The sequence below is a fragment of the Rhinoderma darwinii genome, chromosome 12 (assembly GCF_050947455.1).
Source record: "Rhinoderma darwinii isolate aRhiDar2 chromosome 12, aRhiDar2.hap1, whole genome shotgun sequence".
In the NCBI taxonomy this organism is placed as follows: domain Eukaryota; kingdom Metazoa; phylum Chordata; class Amphibia; order Anura; family Rhinodermatidae; genus Rhinoderma; species Rhinoderma darwinii.
This window is the reverse complement of record NC_134698.1, coordinates 9,354,140-9,371,827: the sequence shown is the minus strand read 5'-3', so window position 1 is coordinate 9,371,827 and position 17,688 is coordinate 9,354,140. Positions and strand designations below refer to the sequence as shown.

The window sequence follows — 17,688 nt, the reverse complement described above, 5'->3', positions numbered from 1 at the left end:
CGGACGTAACATGGTCGTGTGAACCCAGCCTGAACGGTAGCTGAGGGAGGTTGGTATCATTCATGCCCTTTAAAGAATGCCAGCTCTTTTATATGAGTCGGAGAAGGTGGAGATGTTGAAGAACCTTCTATCTCGAAACTTGACATTAACGCCAAGAAAAAGTCAAGCTTCACGCTCTACTTGCCGAAATCTTGAAGCTGATCATCTCAGACCCGACACTTAAGATAGCTCACATTTCAATTCCAAAGTGGAGGCCAGGTAAAAAAAAAAGTGTATGGGGGGGGGGGGGAGGGTGTTTAGATCCTAGTCCCATTGTTTTGCTAATAATATTCAGGCAAGGGGCAGCATTATTTCTTCTTTAACCATCTGGATCAAAATGAGGTTCATCGGCTGTACCTTCCATGGATTTTTCTAGATGATACCAGCAGGATCACTTCACAGATGATCTACTCCAATCTTGCGTCAGACACATGACCACCTACTGAGCTCATCATGGACGGCTTGCTTTAGGTTGTTTCCCATTATCTGTGGTACAGGTAGTTCCTGTGCTGGTTAGTAAGGACCGTTTATAGCGGTGGGCGAGGGCTGCAGTTGCCCGAAGGGGGTGCGCTGGCCCTTTAACTGGAAAGGCGGAATGCTTTGTTAGGCACAGGGCTCATAAAGTTCCTCACGCACACCCGCACAGTCCACTCTATTCCTGAGCACACAGGGTAGGAACACACAAAGTGCATATACTGCAAATTTTTCGCAACGGATTTCATTGTAGAGAATACGCAGCGTACTACAGTAGCAGCAGAGCGGGTGAAATCTCATCCACGCACGGCAGAAAAAAAAATGAGGCCAAAAATTGTTCATACATTGACCTGCGGTGCAGTTTTTTAATCCGCAGCACGTCAGTTTATGCTGCAGAATCGCTGCTTGTCTGTTGCAGGTTTCCCCCATTAAATTCAATGGCAAGGTAAAACTCGCAACAAATGTGTTGCGACTTTTCGCAAATGAGAAAAGAAAAGCGTTTTTTTTTTTTTAATATTTAAAATGAATTAAAAAAAAATTATACATACCCCCGGCCGTTGTCCTGGCGACACAATTCGTTGTTCTGCGCTGCAGCGATCACACGGACTACAGTGTCAACCCAGGAGGCCGGGCTGTAGCAGAGGGATGTGTCGCCATGACAACACCCGGGTGGTAAGTATAAGTTTTATTTTTTGCCTGCAGTATTTCCGCAGCGGACATTGCGTCCGAAAAACTGCACCACAATTTGATGTGGTTTTTCGGGCAGAATTCCCTGCGGTTTCCAGGACGGATATGTTATGTGCTCTTACGTAGTGTATTGGCCCTGTGTGAACATACCCATAAGGTTAAGCTTGAGAAGACGTGCTGGAGCCCAGGAACGGGAGTAAACCACTGGACACCAGATATTAACCCCTCCACTACCCTAGACCACCAGGGGAGCAAAAATTAATCCTACCCAACAATTGAATTATAAAAATTGGCCAAAATTAACCATTTTAACACCCTATTGCTGTTTGGAGGACTCCCATTAGCTAAATTTTCTGGAAAAAGCCCTGCTGTTACTCAATAATACATTCCGCATCCTTCTCTTCCAGTTTGACCTTCATCTTCTCATCGGGGATCCGCTAGTAGATTGTATAACTGATGCCGGGCTCGATCTAAAACGTTCATCACCTGGTCCTGGAGGTGAGTGGTCCCATCGGCAATACTAGTTGTAGAGCACGTATGAATACCGTATAGGACTGCCGATCACTGGGACATTGAGCAGCCCGATCCCTGCGGGTTGTGGGGGCGACATTTGTGATCCCGGTGGTCTATAACCTCTAGTGATCCATTGGAGACACCTTGGGGTCTTCTGGATTGTACCAGCCAAACTAAACGGCAGGTTTTTTTTTTGCCTATACCGAAAAGTGTCATCTCCATCCACATTGAAGTTTGCAGAATTTTGTCAAATTGTGTTTTTCTCACTTTTTTTCCTAATTTTAAATAGATGTTGAGGGTAAAGCAGGTCAGACGAACAATCCGTCACATCCACGAGTGTCCCGAGGGTCTCTTATATGAAGAGTCATTCCATTACAGAGATATCTTCAAGTAGCCAGATATCTTCTAGTGGATTCAGAAACCTTCCAAGTGTTGATCGGTACTTTACCTCAATTTAACTATTACAATACCAAAGTATCCAACTTGACCTGACCATTGATGACAACACAACTGTAATGTACTAGAGACAGAGAACATAACGCGGTACCGCTTCGTTTCTGATCGGCTTTCCTCGGATCAGTGTATGGACTCAGGTCTTCTATTGAGCCTGTAGATCGCTCCGAGGAAAGCCGATCAGAAACAAAGCGGCAAAGTGCTCATCTGAGGGCGTCTGCCACCGCGATTTATCCATCGGTGGGGGTCTGTGTTCAGGCCCCCGTTTATGAAAACTTCTGACATGTCAAGCCGCTTGACTTCACCTGGTGGCATTTGATAACTTACCTGAAACATTCAGGCTATGGTTCCATGGTGTTGCCCTCGAGACGCGGGATTACCATGACCCTACAATTGTTATTGCAGGATTGTTTTGACTATTGAAGTTGCAGCACAATCATAAATTCACTCACAGGTGGCGCCATAGCCTTAACGCGTTTAATGGATGGCCTCAATGTCATTAAGGCCCTGTTCACACTGAGTTTTCTGGCGCTGTTTTTAACACGGAAACCGCGCCAAAAAACTGCTGAAATGCCTCCCATTGATTTAAATGGGAGGCGGAGACTTTTTTTTAACACGAGCGGAAAAAAATGCTCGCGGGGGAAAAAGAAGCGTCATGCCCTTTGTTCAGGCGTTTCCATCTCCGACCTTCCATTGACCTCAACGGGGGGCAGAGAAAGAGGTTTTCGCCGCAAAAACTGCGGCAAAGAGTGTGGGCAGGTCAAAATCTGCAAAAAAAAAAACTCTGTGTGAACAGGGCCTAATATAGTAAATCCAGGAGCTTCACAATTGAGATGTTCCGGTAGCAATAATACAGCACGCCTTCAGCTTTACGTACACACTCCCTAGGGGTGCTGTAGACTGAGCAGACAAAAAAATTTTTTTTTAGGAAATTCCTTTAATCCGGCATCTGATGATCTGGCACAGAACAGACCTGTAATGTGAAATCTCACAGACCGGAAGCAGGAAACAATTATTACCGTAATTCTCTCCTGAAGTCTCTCTGACCATCCAGAATATTTGATAATCCAGGACGATTAAGTCCCACTGTTGCTGAATTAAAGGAATCTTCCTGTATATTACAAAAGTTCATCTAGTCCGGATACCATAGAAATACTGAAACACTTCACAACGTGGTGGCCAAAGACAATACAAGCTTATCGTTTTGCAACTTTTTTTCTGCCGCAAAAAGTCCCAAATTTTGGCGCACGCCATATTTGCAACCGTTTAATAAAGTGTCAAGAGAAGTAAAGACCCTGGGTTTAGCGGGAGGGGCAGATTTACCATATATCCCCCCCTAGTGTTTTACTATGATGTCGCCGCTGTATTCGCACTGCAGCTATAGATATATGTGTAGTCGAATATAGAGAACCGGTAGTTTACCGCGGGCTATTATGCACAGCATAAGGTCAGATTCACACAAACGTGGCGAAACTCGGGACGTAAAAAACTTGACATTTTTCATGTCCGAGGTGACCCCGCGCACGGTCCGTTTCCACAGATCCCCATAGATTTGAGTCTATTGCGGGATCCATGAAAACGGAGCAAAATAGGACAGGTCCTATTTTTCAACAGACCCTTCACACGGTCCATTGAAACAACGTCCGCGTGAACGGCCACATTGAAATACATGCGTCCGAGTGTCGGCCGTCACACAGACATACTCTATGTTCGTGCGAATCTGGCCTAAGGAAAAAGCTGTTAATCATCGGCGGGTGGGCAGGGCTGGCCGCAGCTCATGAATATTGAGGACTCCATATGGATCGTTGCCCAGTAAGTAATACAGCGGTGGAATCCGGGTACCTGCCACTACTTTATGATGTCCTCAGATAGGGCAGCATAAACCTGGTGACCGATTCCGTTTAAAGTACCTGCTGATGATAAAACATACCTGTCTGGTGCACAGCAGACTGTCATGCCAGGTACGCATGAGAATCAATTTTTTTGTATGAGGTTTCCTCATCCTGCAGGTTGGGCTGCTGGGGCTTAACACATTTTAAAGAAAGTTTTAGGTAATGGACAACCATATAATGCATGTTGAGTCCTCCAAAGCGAGAGGAACTTTCCATTCTATGATGTCCATATGGCCTATTAAGGCACCTGGACAGGGGTGATTGTGATAGGAAAACTCCTAATTTAGGCCCTAAGCACACGACCGTAAAAACACCCGTAATTACAGGCCCATAGACTTCTATTGGCCACGGGTACCTTCCTGTTTGCTTACGGGAAGGTGCCCATGCCGTTGAAAAATATAGAACATGTCCTATTTTTTTTATTTTACGGGCCGTGCTACTATATTTTATAATGGGAGCACAGCCCGTAATTACGGGCACGGTCGAGTGCATGAGGCCTTAGTATTGAAGAACTAGGTGGATGTCAAGGGTATGTACACTATTGCAACAATTTTTCTTACTACTCCAATGCACCGAATAGGAAAAATTAAGCAAATCTCCTACCGTTTTCTGTATACAGCAAGTATATGTATACATATGTGTCTCCACTCCCTCTGCCCCTATTCTGCTGTCTGTAGATTAGCGAGAGTGGGTAGAAATTTTTTTATAAAACGAGTGCAGGATCAGACTACACACAAAGTTAGTCTGTAGTCTGTTACCATGGAGACACAAAGGTCTGCCTAGGAGCTATTGACACAAAACATGCTCTTACCATCCACAGACCATCAGTCATAAGAATAAAACACAAATAAAACAGAAGTGTTTACAGGAACAAGTAAAAATTCTCATAAAATTATATTATTTCATATTGTATACACATAAAACACTTTGCACGAAAAAAAGTTTTGAAGTAAACAGAAAGAGCGCAAGTAAAAGTCAAGAAGAAAGCCGTATATCCTGCAGAAGAAATGTGTGTAATAAAGACTTAAAAATCAGTGTTCATCCCAGGATTATCAAAACAGGGTCCATAGCGTGAAGTTGATCCTGGTCGAGCGCTGCAGATCTTCCGATGCAGCCTGCGAGGGAGCGCTTTACAGGACGCCGCAGCTTTAAAGCTACACTCACATTCTATGGACGTCCAATTTTACAGGTGATTTGGCCTCAAATTAGATTGTAATATCCAGAACATCGAAAAATAAACTGGTACTTTAAGGTGACTATGAAGTGCTTAAAAGTCGGCCATGTTGAGATTATTATTCTTATTTTTTTGGCAGCTGTTTTAGAGCTCCTAAAAACTCACTTACAAAATCTCTATTGTGTGTATTATAAAACATCAAGCAGCCTTTTAATGAAGACCTCACCCTCTTTGTTATAAGGGTTGTCTCTCGAAGACAGGCTGTTTTGGCATGGAACCTATGATCGCCATGATCCTGGCTCTTGGGCGATCAGCTGTGATCACCAGGGGAAGCCTGCCCAACCATGTAAGCCAGAGCAGGCGGCTCATACAAAAGGGTCCCAAGCACGAAAAACACACCGACCCCATATACCCTAATAGAGCATATGGACAGGGGTTGTTATTGTGAGACAGCCCCTTTAAGGAGCCCCTGGGTGATTGCACGAAGTGTACGAAGTCTTTGCTCTTTAGCGATTGTCAATTTCCTGTCCTGACTATTATAAAAAGGCACTGACTACATTTGTGATTATCCTACGCAAGGTTCATCCCTGATCGAGCCTAAAACGATCGTTTTTAGGGTCTTCTTAAAGTCGCTATAAAATAATGAAATGCTTTTTGGTTGGGTAGGTGGTGTGCGTCTTGCCCTCTATAAACTCTGAATTCGGGGGAAGCAAGTTTTTTTCACATAAAAAAGTGGCACAATATATATATAGGGTTTAAAGCTGGTGAGGTTTGGAGATCTCTCTCCTTAGTTCATATAGAAGGCAGTTCTGTGGTGTCCCTGTGATGGTTCCTCCCCGTGTCCCGGTGTCAACGTCCTTCTCGTATAATCCACCTCCCTTACCGCAAATGGTGAGGTGATCGCCACGACCATCGCAGGAGATGAAGGGAAACCAGTAAGTGATCGAGGGGGGGGGGCGAGCCAATGCTCATTTGTAGGTATCTGTATCCAATATCTGTGCAACCGGCAATATGGCTTTACTCAGCGAAAGGTTGGAACATGTTGAGTTCGGAAAACTCTTCGTTGTTGTAGCTTGCGGTCTGATCTCCGAGCATGGACAACATGTCCTAGGGGTGAGAAGACAGCAATTATCAGGAGTATCGGGCCCCAATGCAGTGTCTAGACCAGGGCCCCCCATCTATCACACTTGGCTCCAGGGCCTATTGTAACCTCTGCATCCCCCTATAGTGGTCTCCCTGGAGACAGCTTTTAACCCTTTTGGGACCAGACCAATTTTCATTTTTTCCTCCCCGCCTTCAAAAGGTCGTAACTTTTATCTTTTCGTTGATACGGCCATATGAGGGCTTAATTTTTGCAGGACAAGTTGTACTTTCATTATCTTTATTCTGTGGGTCAGGTCGATCACAGTGATGCCAATTTTATATAGTTTTTGTTACGTTTTAGTACCTTTAGAAAAATGGAAAAGTTTGAAAGAATTTTTTTTTTTTAGCGGCGCCATATTGTGACCCTCGTAACTTTTTTATATTTCTGCGTACAGAGTATAAGATGCTGGGTAAGGAGTCTTTTTGTATGTAGAAATGTGTCGTTTTTATTAATACCATTTTGGGGAATGTCGGGCATTTAAAATCACTTTTTTTTCAATTTTTTGGGTCGGTTGAAGTGGCAAAAAAAATTTGATTCGGCCATTTTTACCTTTTTTCCCGCTACGATGTTCACCGTATTGGAAAAATATTTTAATAGTTTGGGCATTTTCGAACGTGGGTGTTTATGTTTATTATTGCTTATTTATTTTTTATATGTGTTCCAAGAAAAGGGAGGTGATATATATATTTATTTATTTTTCTTAACTTTTATTTAGCCCCCCTAGGGGGCTTGAACCTGCGATCATTAGATCGCTTATGCCATAGACTGTAATATCACAGTATTGCAGTCTATGGCAAAATGAGTGCATTGCTATTGAGACCTGCCACAGGCAATCTTCCTACGGCAGGGCAGGGAGCGTTCACAAAGCCACCAGAGGAACACACCGGCTCCTGCGATCTCGCCGCGCGGGATCCGGTGACCGGCTCCGAAGCAAAAGGGGCATTAAAAACCCCTCAGATGCCGGTGGTCACATCTGACAGCAGCATCTGAGGGGTTAAACGCTCGTGATTAAAAAATTTCTGATCGCAAGAATTGCCGCTGGGCGTATTTGAATACCCTTTCCTGATGTAAATCTACAGATTAGCGATGGGAAAGGGTTAAAGGGGTTTTCCAGTTATAAGAAATTGAAGGCTCATCCTCAGGATAGACCATAAATACCTGATCGGTGGGGGTACGACTCCTGTCACCCCGATCAGCTGCGGCACTCACGCAAGCGCGGTTTCCCCTTCATTCCTTACTTGCTCGTACTGTGAATCGTCGACACACTCGTAGTGGCGGTTCACGGTATTACAGCCTCCTCCCATTGAAGTGGACAGACAAGTGTGTCGACGATTCACAGTATGGAGCAGTGACAGTAATGAAGGGAAAGTAGCGCTCGCATGAGTGCCAAGGCCCCTCCAAAACAGCTGATCGGTAGAGGTGACAGGAGTCGTACCCCCACCGATCAGATATGGATGGTCTATCCTGAGGATAGGCCATCATTTTCTTATAACTGGACAACCCCATTAAGCTGACCATACACATAAGAGAGCTGAGACGATCGTACAGGTTTATGTTAACAGGTAGAGGGAATAAGTCGCTGTCAGAATATCTCCCGCAGGAATAAAGTATTCAACGTGTTGAAATCCAACATGGATGATCCTTCATTCCCCAGAAATCTGCAGTCAGGGTATAGACGGCAAACCCTCCTATAGAAGATTGTCGCACGATATCGGTAGGATTGGACTTTAAGTGGCGATAGACTTACAGGGAAGACCTCTGATTGGCTGCTTTGTGGCTGGACGTGAGTCTCTGCGGTGTTCTGGCCATGATGTTGACTCTGCCACTGTGGCCACACTCCTACTGCTGCTGCTGCCCGTGTCTGGAAGGGTACGCGAGGCTGTCCCACCTCTGTGGCTACAAAGACATAACAAGGAAGGTCAGTATAAGCGTATTGCTGCTTTCATCCCCACTTTATAGTTGATATCTATATAATGCGACATAAAAGTAAAGGAAGGCTCTGTACACACCAAGTGAGTGTATGTGATGGGAAACACTCCCGGCGCATACACTAAACGTGTCCATAGACCGGTATAGACTCCACAGATACCAAGAGCGTCCTTTTGACATTTTGCCAGGCTGTATTACTGTATTGAAAAGAACAGCCTACGGCGCTTTCCTATGCAGTTGGTCACTGCAGTATATGTTCTTTCATCCTGCATTACACTCCAGAGCTGCACTCACTATTCTGCTGGTGGAGTCACTGTGTACATACATTACATTACTTATCCTGTACTGATCCTGAGTTACATCCTGTATTATATTCAAGAGCTGCACTCACTATTCTGCTGGTGGAGTCACTGTGTACATACATTATATTACTTATCCTGTACTGATCCTGAGTTATATCCTGTATTATACTCCAGAGCGGCACTCACTATTCTGCTGGTGGAGTCACTGTGTACATACATTACATTACTTATCCTGTACTGATCCTGAGTTATATCCTGTATTATACTCCAGAGCTGCACTCACTATTCTGCTGGTGGAGTCACTGTGTACATACATTACATTACTTATCCTGTACTGATCCTGAGTTATATCCTGTATTATACTCCAGAGCTGCACTCACTATTCTGCTGGTGGAGTCACTGTGTACATACATTACATTACTTATCCTGTACTGATCCTGAGTTATATCCTGTATTATACTCCAGAGCTGCACTCACTATTCTGCTGATTGTTCTTGAAAACAGTAAACAAGCTTGTTGGAAGACACGCTCATAACAATTTGGCTCCCAGGAATGATCTCCACAGCTGATCTTAAATGCATTTATTCCACTAAATAAAAGCAAGATCTACACTAAGAATAGGGAAACATGATGCATAATCTTTTTTTACCAAAGCTGTTGGTCCTGCTGGCTAGGTTGGGGTATGTGGCCCCAGCTGGAGAGGAGGTTGAACTCTGGGAGGACAATGGGCTGAAGTTGGCAGGAGTTGTCTGAAAATTACCCATACCGAATGGAGGAGACTGAGTCTTTGCTGCCTGTAAAACAGAAGCATGGATGTGGTGTGAATACGATGCTGAAAACCCGTCAGTCTGCAGATCTCTCTGGGAAAGTTGTAATCGTAATTCATAGGTGTTGTCACCAAGCTTTCCTATAATCCTGATCGTCAAACATCTGCCTACCTATATGATGTGCCCAGAGCTGTAGATTTGCTATTCAGGATTCAATATTTACTATTAAGAACCATACAGGTTGTCACCCTCTTTTCCCAAAACCAGATATCATTAAGAAGCAGTTCAAGATTTTAATGAGGACCGGTCACCTCTCCTATTCATGAACATATGTATTCCCCATGTATTCCCCATTCTGCAATTTCTATGATTGGGCCGTTCCTCTGTTATTCCTCTTAGAAATGTATGAATAAATTGACAACAGGGTGTTACCATTCCCCTTGCCAAAAGGGCGTGTCCCTGCACAGTCTCACTCTGTCAGCACTGATTGGACAATGTCACTGTATGGGGATACACCCCCAACTGGTAATACCCAGCTGTCAATCTATTCATACATTTATAGGAGGAATAACAGAGGAACGGTACAACATAAGAGTTCTTAAAAAAGATGCATCAGAATTGTGATTTCATCGGGAATACAAGTATTTAATAAATCAGATATTTCAGGGGAGGTGACAGCTCCTCTTTAAAGGCTTTGTACTACTTTGTAGGCAACTTTTTTTTTTACTAAATCCATGTTTAATGTGATTACAACCCTTTTTGAATTTACTTTTATATAAGAAAAAAAATGCTTAGTTTTTACGATACAGCTTCTATGTACCATCTATACATAGAAGCTGTATAGCGTGCTATCAGCCGAGTCCGTCAGTGAAGTGAACTGACGGCACGGTTGAGAGCCGGGTCCTATGTAGTCTTCTATACAGAATCACCATAATATCGAGCACATCTAAGTTGATCAACTTAGATGTGATCGTAATTATAGTGATACAGGACCCGCTCTCAGCCGAGCCGTCAGTTCTCTTAACTGACGGATTAGCTGATCACGAACGATAAAGCTTTTATGTATAGAAGCTGTATCGGGGAAAAAAAAAATTGAGGATGCTGCTGTGAACTTCGCAATGAATGGACATGTTGCTCTATCCTCACTCGCTTCAAAACTGGAGATAAGGCGAAGATCGTTATTTTTTATTATAACATATGCAAAGCTTTCTACCTGTGCTGTAAAGGATGGACGTGTGCCAGAGCTCCAGTTGGTGCCGGTGACTTGTGTGGGGCTGGTATGCCGTGATATCTGGGTGAGAATCTGCCCTGCAGACCCGGGCTGCTGGATAATGTTGCCTGGAGAAACCATCCCACCACTCCTTTAATAAAAATTAAAAATAATATCTTAAAAAAGGTCTACACTGCCACCTGGTGGTCATAAAGAGAAATGCATGTCTAATTATACCCCAGCACATCTGTATATGTGTTCATTACTAAATTTACAAATCCTTAACGGGTTACTCCTATCATATAAAGTGATGGAAGATCCCTAAGATATGACATCACTTTATGATCAGTGAAAAGTCCGACCTCTGGGATCATCCTGAGAATGAAGGAGTCACAGCGAAGATTTAGTGATGCGTCCCCTTTAAATGTTTTCTGCACAGAGGCACTCCTGGCCGTTCAGCCGGCCCCAGTGAAGAGGCAAAAGAGTGAATGGTAAAGTAAAGTAGTGTAGCGCCCCTTGATACTCAGGATCGATGGGTGTCCCAGAGGTCAGACCCCCACTGATCATAAAGTGAAAGAATATCCTAGCGATATGCGATCACTTTAGATGGGAGTGCCCCTTTAAGAGATATACGAATCTGAAAATGAAGGACATAATCGCACATTTATTATACGTGGCAATACAACGTGAACATTTGCTGGATTCTCACCTGAAGCTGTCCACTGGGCGAGGCGCAGGCGTGAAAGTGCTGGCTTGTGGGAAGAGTTGCTGGCTGCCGGGGACTCCGCTAGGATTGAGTGATTTGTTCTGGTCTACGGATACAACAATAAAATGTCTGAGCCGAGGGACAGCAGCAGGTCTGTGCAATTCAGAAAAAGTCTCACGCACGACGTGCCAGTCACCAGATGCACCTACCTATGCACGTGTCTGATCACAACTAGGCTAAGCGCGACTCCCGGCGCCCCCGCCGATCAGCTGACTGAAGGGACTGCGGCGTTCGTCGCCTTGGCCTCTTCAGTGCCTGGAATTGCAGCTCAGTATTATTCACACGAATGGGACTGGAACTGCAATCCCACTCACAACCTCTCAGGGGGCGTGCCCGTAAACTGGGAAAAGGTCGCGGCGACTAACGCTTCGGCCACATCAATCAGCTGATCGGCGGGGGGCGGCGGGAGTCAAACCCCCACCGATCTGATATGGATAACCTATCTTAAGGATAGGCCAACTATAAAAAATTGTCCGGACAATCCCTTTAATACAGCTCTCATTGACCGCAATAATAAATCCTTATGGGGATAAGCTCCTGAGCTCCCTCTAGTGGTGGGCAAAAATTAACCAGAAAATGATTTAAGATGATTCTCTAGGACTTAATCACCTGAGTTAATGCTGCCGTAGATTTCAGCAAACCTGGACTCTCTGTCCTGTCCATAAAGAGCATCTGATTTCTCCATGGTTTTGCCATGATCAAGAACCGCCGCCGTCACTGGCTGAACCGGAACCTTTAACAAGAGAATAAAAGTGACAAATCGCATCTCTCGCTTCTCTGTATGACTGTCAAGACCTCACATAGTCCTAAATCCAGTCTATACGGATCAGATAACAGATGTCAACATGTCCCTTAATGCGATTAAACATCTCGTTGAGATATAAGAGATCACTGGTGGGTGTCTGTACCCTGTCACCCCCACTAAGTGCTAAAATGAAGGGGCTGTGGCGCTCCTCCGGGCACCGCGACCCTTTACAGTCTGTGGCGGAGATCTTCGGATCTCGAAAGTTTGTATTTGGACTCTCCTATTCTCTGCCATGACATGTGAGGAGATGTTTACAGGTGAACCTTCCCTTTAAAAACTAAACATTTCAACTTAACCCCCTTTAGGACCGGGTTAATTTTGGAATTTAGGGCAGTATTTCGATGTACATATAAGGCTATGCTTAAAACGCGTTGTTTGGCCTAACTTTGACCTATACGGCGGGAAAAGCTCCAAACGTATACGTTAAACGTAGGCTGTGACGGATACATGACGGTCGCGTCCGTCACCCATAACCTTTGATAGTATCCGTTTAACATATACGTCATGAAAAGCTTTAATGGATGCCATATATATATATATATATATATAAAAAAAAAAAAACAGACGGATTAAGTTACTAGTCTAAGACATTGTTCCATACCTTGTTTTTGTGGTATATTAATGTATACCGGCCAGACGGGGGTCAATAGGACAATGGAGTCCTATGGACACGTTTAGGGTGTGTGTCGGGAGCTTTCCCGACGTACATGCTAAACGTAAACAAAAAACGTCATGTGAACAGGGCCTAGCCATGAATACAGTGGAATACAATGTGTGATGCTTTGTGACTCACCTGTGTGTGGTTGTATCCACCCAAATTATCTCTGCTGGGAACGACGTCCAGTTCGGACTGTGGAGGAGGTTGTTGTCTGGGCAGAAGATAAGGATTTAGTGTTACAAAAAGTCAACGTAGGGCGAATATAACATCAATGTGAGGCCGGGAGCGGCTGCTTTTTTATGTGATTACGAATCTTTTATTATGTTGCCATTTGTCTTGTTTTCCTATTTGACTAGTTACATATAATGATCTGTGAGTCTTTACCAAACAAGCGCAGCACCTACAGATCTAGCATGCTTGATGTTGTCCATTGACTTGCTATACCATGCCTAACCACATGGTGTGCTGTTCCGGATACATTTGTCCTGTGTACCACACATGGCGCGCTTTCACTCATGGAGTTGTAGTAGATTACCCTACAGCGCCATTTAATGGTACACAGAATAGAAAAGTCATAAAAAGTCACGCGACTTAGCGTTTTTGCACCACTCTCGCCACGGTTGTGGAAAAGGGGCGTGACCATCACAGCCCGACAACGCTATTATAATTTACACCAGAAACCTGCAGTAAATTATAGTGGAAATATAGCCACTAGTTGCCATAGATTTAACTCTATGGGGTATAGCAAGGTAGGGGCCCGCACTGGGCCCCTACCATGCTGCCCCCATCCATTAGACAGTTTAAAAAAAAAAAAAATAATAATAATAAATTATACTCACCGCTCCTCTTCTCCCCTCCGACTTCCTCATCTCTCCAGTGCCACTCATACAAGGACCGGACACCGGGTAGCGTCAGGACGTTGTATGCGACGCAGCCCATTAAAGTGCTACATCGCTTATAAGGTCCTTACGCTGCTCGGCGTCAGGTCCTTGTATGAGTGGCGCCGGAGAGATGAGGAAGTCGGAGGGGAGAAGAGGAGCGCTGCGGTGTGTAGGTGTGTGGGGTTTCTTTTTCCAAAGGGGAGGGGGAAATGTTTGGTGCATGGCTGCGGTCGTGGTGCCACAATTGTGCCGCACAGCCTGGCCGAAAGACGCGACACATTTACGAAGAGGATTTGACTCCAACTTTTCAGTCTATTAAGACTGGTGTATGAAACGCGTGTCTTAATAGATCCAAACTTTGCAGCTCTTCACATCATATAGTCCTTAATACTACAAATGTGTCGGCGGAGCAGTGTAAGCGCCGGGACCTCCGCAAACAGCCGATTGGCTAGGGTGTCGAGAGTCGGACCCCCACCGATCAGATATTGATTACCCTCACAAATCGTTACTCACCTGGCAGTCAATTGTCCTGGACCCATTTCCAGAGGGTGCGGAATGCTCTGGGCTAAGGGTGGTCTCTGCGTAGAGCTGGCCAAGGCTGGTCGTGACTCCTGATTAGAGTTCCTATAAATCAGAGAACATAATAATAGAACAGAAGTAAAGTTCCGGTGTAGATGATACATTTCGGGAGAACCATTGAGACATTGCCCAATTATATCCTCTACCTAACACATCTTTACATTGCAATTCCAGTCACGTAAAAAAAAACCAGAAGTTCCCGTCTAACTATAAGAATGCCAGTCATATCCACGCCACTTACTTTACATTGGTGTTTGTGCAGATGATATACTCGATCTCATCGGAATACGGGTTTTGGAAGGTGAAGGAGCTGGTTCTCATCAACAGCCACTCACGGTTTTTGGATCTAAATCGAAACATGACGGACAGCACCTGACCTTTTAACTTCACCACCTGGAGGGAGATACAATGGACACGCTCGGTCTATACCTTACCTTAGAAGACGGTACATATAAAGGCCATAGAGCCACGTGATTTCCCTACAGTCAATCTTCTGGACTAAATAGTCAAAATAATGATGTGCTGCCCTCTAGAGGCTATGTGAGGGAGAATCTGAACTATATCATACAAGAGTGAAGAGTCAGGATTTTTTTATTTTGCTTCATTGGGGACAATGGGACTTCGTGGTCACAAGTAAAAATACAACCTGTAGCAATATATAGGGCTGTGTCTTAGCACACTACAGTTGGCTTGTCATTCTACGCTGGTCACACACCTCAAATGTTGATTGGGGATGTAGTTGATTTTAACAGGATCCACCGACAATCTAATGTTTAAGGGCACAACCGATCTGTCCCTTAAAGGGTTTTTCCAGAATCATAAATTATAACCTATATACAGGATAGGTGATAATTTTCTGATTGCTGGGACCCCCGAATCCCCCATCCCGGTTGCTCGTGACTGCTTGGCTGCAGTGAGGAGGACATTGAATGGAGCGGCGTTCGAGCGGGAATGACGGAAACAGCCAAGTACAGTGCTCAACTGTTTCGATCAGTCCCATAGACATTGAATGGAGCGGCAGGCGCATGCTGGACCACCACTCCATTTAAGCTCCTCCTCACTGCAGGGGGTGTAGTGAGGATCTGGGGATTTGGGAACCCCTTTTCTCAATATAGATGGGGACCCCAGCAATCAGAAAACGATGACCTATCCTGTGGATAGGTGAAAATTTAGGATTCTGGGAAAATATCTTCTTTCTGGGGGGAAACAAGGGTTGGACAGGATGGATTTTAACCCAGTCCAATCCATTCCTCTCCTAGAGATAAGTGGTTCCCAGACACCTCCTGACAGCCGCTTATCTCTATTGAAAAAGAGGAAACATGGAACCTAAAAGTCGTGCAAGGCCAACTTCCATTGCAATGTATGGCTTCTTGTGATAGGGGGTCTGTCTATAAACATAGAGGTTACCTGTTGAAAACTGTCTCTCAGAAGCTGCTCATCTTCGGGGTGGGCAAACTCCACAATGCTTTTTCCTAAGAGTTCCTAAAATGGAAATAGATCCGTGACCACCAAGACAATGAGCGGCAAATTACAGAATAAACAAGGACGTCTTTGATCTGTTTCCGGTCATAAAAGGCCAAGCGAGCTCCAAGAAACAATGTCATGTCACGCAGGGTAGTATCAGGGAAGGTGCGCGAATTCTGAAAACTGGATCTAATCTCTCAATTCAGTTCCTGAAACAGGGACTGGACACACATGACAAAAACTGATGTAACACATATACAGATCCGCTCCTCGCTTACCTGCGGCTGGTAGCCCACAGTTGCTGCACATCGATGGTCCACAAACGTGAACATCCCATCAACGCTGTGTCGTGAGATGAACTCTATTGGCTGGCAGACGCTATTCATGTCTGTGCAGTTCGGGGAGCTTGTCACCTGATGGAAGGAAAATAACAGTATAAGGTCTCTGTTCACACCTGCGTCATGGCTTTCCATTGTTCTGCTCAGTCAGAAGAGTAGAACAAGGGAAAACCGGAAGCGACGGTTCCGTTGCACAACTGACACCGGCGGAACCCAGTAACTTTAAAGGGTTCCGTCAGCATCCCGTTGGGGCATCCATGGTTTTCCCGGAAATAGCGTTACCTCTGCCGGAGGCCCCTAACGAAGCCTCCAACGCGGATGTGAACAGAGCCTAACCTGGATGCATTGACCCGTTCTAGAGATAGGTGCGGGTCCCAGATAAATGTCCCTGATAGGCTAAAAAAAAAATGAAAGAAGTTTGTAAGTAAAAATCAGGACTCACCTGTAATCTGCCAATGGCCACTAGACAGAACTTGCTGCTCTGTCCTGCATCCTGGTCCTCGTCTGGTAATGTGACACCTGTCAATATCATAATCCGTTATATTCCAAACGGATTCCACAAAGATATGTATCAGCGGGAGGTCACATTTAGGATTCCTCATGCTTAAAGTGTCACTTTATCCTGAGACGGTGGCCCTTTAAACACAGACATCTATGAGAAGCCTATGAGCAGCAGGCCAAAAATGTCCCTGACTGACAGGGCCGCACAGCGGATACTTGTTAGCTACACTTAAAGGGGTTTTCCCACAATAACATGCATCCCCTATAGGATAGGTGGATACATGCGTGATGGCTGGGACCCCCAGCGATGAAGAGAACAGGGAACTGAAAGTCCCCCAAAGTGCTCCATGAGAATGGAGCGCTAGTGCACATGCTCGACCAGCGTCAACCATCATGTCTATGGAGCTGCCAGGGACCGCGGTCCCGGAAGTCCCCTAGAAAAGAATGGCCGAGCATATGAATCAGAGCTCCATTCTCATGGAGCACTTTGGGAGACTTTCAGTCCCCCGTTCTCCTCATCGCTAGGGATCCCGACTGTCGGACCCCCGGCGATCACACATGTATTCCCTATCCTGTGTATACATGTGATTTGTGGAAAATCTCCTTTATAGGGTATGTCCACCTTTGCAACCAATTTTTGGGGGGGAATTGTTCGAATTGCAATTATTGTGACTATTTGCAAAACACCTTTATTTTTCTTTTTAGAGGCATTTGTTGTGAAGGTGGACCCTCCCTCTAAAGTGCCACCGTCTTCTAAAAGTGTCATTTTAAGACGTAGATTGTTTTATTAAAAGATTTACCTGCGGGCGGCCAGGCTTTGATATATCCTGTGCAGTGTACAACAACAAACTGAGGCTCTCCATCTTTAGGGGGACCCAGGCCATTCCTATAAAACACAAAAAGATATCACGAGACTCATTTAAGAAAAAACAGGAATTGGAGTCGCCCGCAGACCAGGTCACGATCTGATTGGTTGCCCACTATCGGAGTGGTAGCCCAGTTACCTGCATCTGTTCCTCATGAAGCTGAGCCGGTTCATAGAAGACGGATCCACGGCAGCATTCCCACACCTGAGAAAAGTCAAACAGAACTTGTTTAATGCTCAACCATGT

At 44.9% G+C, this 17,688-nt stretch overlaps 1 protein-coding gene across 1 annotated transcript in view; it reads right to left on the bottom strand.

Annotated features, from left to right (window-relative positions):
* Positions 1–4,917: 4,917 nt before the first annotated feature.
* ARNT (aryl hydrocarbon receptor nuclear translocator) overlaps positions 4,918–17,688 on the bottom strand; it is a 41,603-nt gene continuing 28,832 nt past the window's right edge. Inside the window, exons 8-21 of the mRNA XM_075844731.1 lie at positions 17,581–17,646; positions 17,377–17,462; positions 16,518–16,594; positions 16,016–16,150; positions 15,681–15,755; positions 14,515–14,666; positions 14,208–14,318; positions 12,949–13,024; positions 11,960–12,083; positions 11,294–11,396; positions 10,588–10,735; positions 9,257–9,401; positions 8,124–8,272; positions 4,918–6,339 (exon numbers count right to left, since the gene is read on the bottom strand). Of these exons, the coding sequence (XP_075700846.1) occupies positions 6,250–6,339; positions 8,124–8,272; positions 9,257–9,401; positions 10,588–10,735; positions 11,294–11,396; positions 11,960–12,083; positions 12,949–13,024; positions 14,208–14,318; positions 14,515–14,666; positions 15,681–15,755; positions 16,016–16,150; positions 16,518–16,594; positions 17,377–17,462; positions 17,581–17,646 (1,537 nt within the window). The 3' untranslated portion in view covers positions 4,918–6,249. The remainder of the gene's footprint in view (positions 6,340–8,123; positions 8,273–9,256; positions 9,402–10,587; positions 10,736–11,293; positions 11,397–11,959; positions 12,084–12,948; positions 13,025–14,207; positions 14,319–14,514; positions 14,667–15,680; positions 15,756–16,015; positions 16,151–16,517; positions 16,595–17,376; positions 17,463–17,580; positions 17,647–17,688) is intronic.